The sequence below is a fragment of the Etheostoma spectabile genome, chromosome 5, assembly GCF_008692095.1.
Source record: "Etheostoma spectabile isolate EspeVRDwgs_2016 chromosome 5, UIUC_Espe_1.0, whole genome shotgun sequence".
In the NCBI taxonomy this organism is placed as follows: domain Eukaryota; kingdom Metazoa; phylum Chordata; class Actinopteri; order Perciformes; family Percidae; genus Etheostoma; species Etheostoma spectabile.
In genome coordinates this window covers 18498199-18499811 of record NC_045737.1, presented here as the reverse complement: position 1 = coordinate 18499811, position 1613 = coordinate 18498199, and the positions used below count along the sequence as shown (strand labels likewise).

Genomic DNA, 1613 nt, shown 5'->3' with positions numbered 1-1613 from the left:
CGTGGTGGATACTGGACAGCTGCATGACATTGTCCTTGTACCTTTGAATGTGGAAATACGGGTTAACATGGGAATTAATGAGATGAATTTATACATACATAATTTTTATATATACTTCACTTTCTTTGGCTTACCAACAATGGGTTTAAAAGAAAAGTTATTTTTTTTTTAGTTAGTCTCCCCCATGAGGAATTCTAAGTAATGACAACAAAACTGTCGGCGCATCCAAATGATACAATTTCTTCTGTGATAGTGCACCACCCCCAGCCCTCCTACATGCAGTTGCTAGATGCCAAGGAGGACACGGAGGATTAAAAAAACATTGACTTTTCAGAAGAGGTAATTATCTTCACTTGAGTTTGAGTAGAGTTTGAGTTGCCGGACGACACCAGTTTCTGAACATAGCCATACTGAGAAATACAGAGAGAGTTTTGTGAAGCTGATAGTCTTAATTAGCTTTGCATCAACTTATTTGGTAATGGCTTGAATGTAATGGACGTTTTTTAATATAAAAAAGTTACGCACTAAAGATTTTAAACTAAAATATCTAACAGGAAAGCCCATTTATTAGAGGAAACGGCAATTCATTGGTTTTTATAATTTCTTTGTGACCTTGAAACTCTGTAGTGTTAATTGGACTGACATACTGCATTAGACCATGACTCTTTTATGGCATGTCGTCAATCTTGCTTTTGTATTATTAATGTGAGCTCTCCAAAATGGTAAGAAAATGAATTTTCACCCAACTAGCCATCTATTTCTTGCTGGCTGAGTTATGGTGTAGGGTCGCTGTCCCGGGGTCTCCAACCAGTTGGACATGCTTGCAAAACCTCCACGTTGCAGGAGGTTTGCTTCTTTTGACACAGCAGCTCTATTGTGAGCTCTATATCTCTAAGGGTGAACCCAATCACCCTGCGTAGGAAACGTTTGGCTGCTTGTACCTCTCTCACCATCTAAAGCATATAACCAAAGGTGAGGGTTGGAATGTAAAATCAACTGGTAAATTGAAAGCTCAACTCTCTTGACCATGATGGTCTGGTACAACGCCTCTCACTTGTCTCCAAGACACTTGAACTCCTTCACTTGGGGCAATAACTCATTTCCAAGGGGCGCAATCCACCGTTTTTTGGCCTTAGACTCGGAAATGCTGACTCTTTCTCACTCCTGACCGCTTGTTTTTGACTCCAAACTAAGAATACAGACACAGGGGGACACTAAACCTCCACTACGATGAGCTGACGATTCTTGAAGGGGAATTCATTTTTTAATACCCTAAAACAGACCAAGTGCACATAAGTAAAATAACTTACAATTTCTCATTGATGACAGCATTGATTGCATCTCTAAGGTCCTCGGTCTTCATGAAATTCAAGTCCGCTACAATTCCAGCTCCCTTAGCCTTAATATGGACCATGTTGTCTGGCTGGTCAGCAAACATGGGGATGCCTACCATGGGAACACCGTGGTAGATGGCCTCATAGATCCCGTTTGTGCCACCATGGGTGATGAAAGCTCTGGTTTTGGGGTGACCTGTTAGTTTACCAAACAACAAGAAACTTAAATTATCAGCATTTATCCAATTAAAGCAAGCTGTTCATCTGCACATCTTTTTA

At 40.5% G+C, this 1613-nt stretch overlaps 1 protein-coding gene across 1 annotated transcript in view; it reads right to left on the bottom strand.

Moving 5' to 3' along the window:
- The window catches only part of LOC116689126 (UDP-glucuronosyltransferase 2A1), a 44553-nt gene that overhangs the window by 367 nt on the left and 42573 nt on the right, over positions 1 to 1613 (bottom strand). Inside the window, 2 exon segments of the mRNA XM_032515517.1 lie at positions 2 to 41; positions 1311 to 1530. Of these exon segments, the coding sequence (XP_032371408.1) occupies positions 2 to 41; positions 1311 to 1530 (260 nt within the window).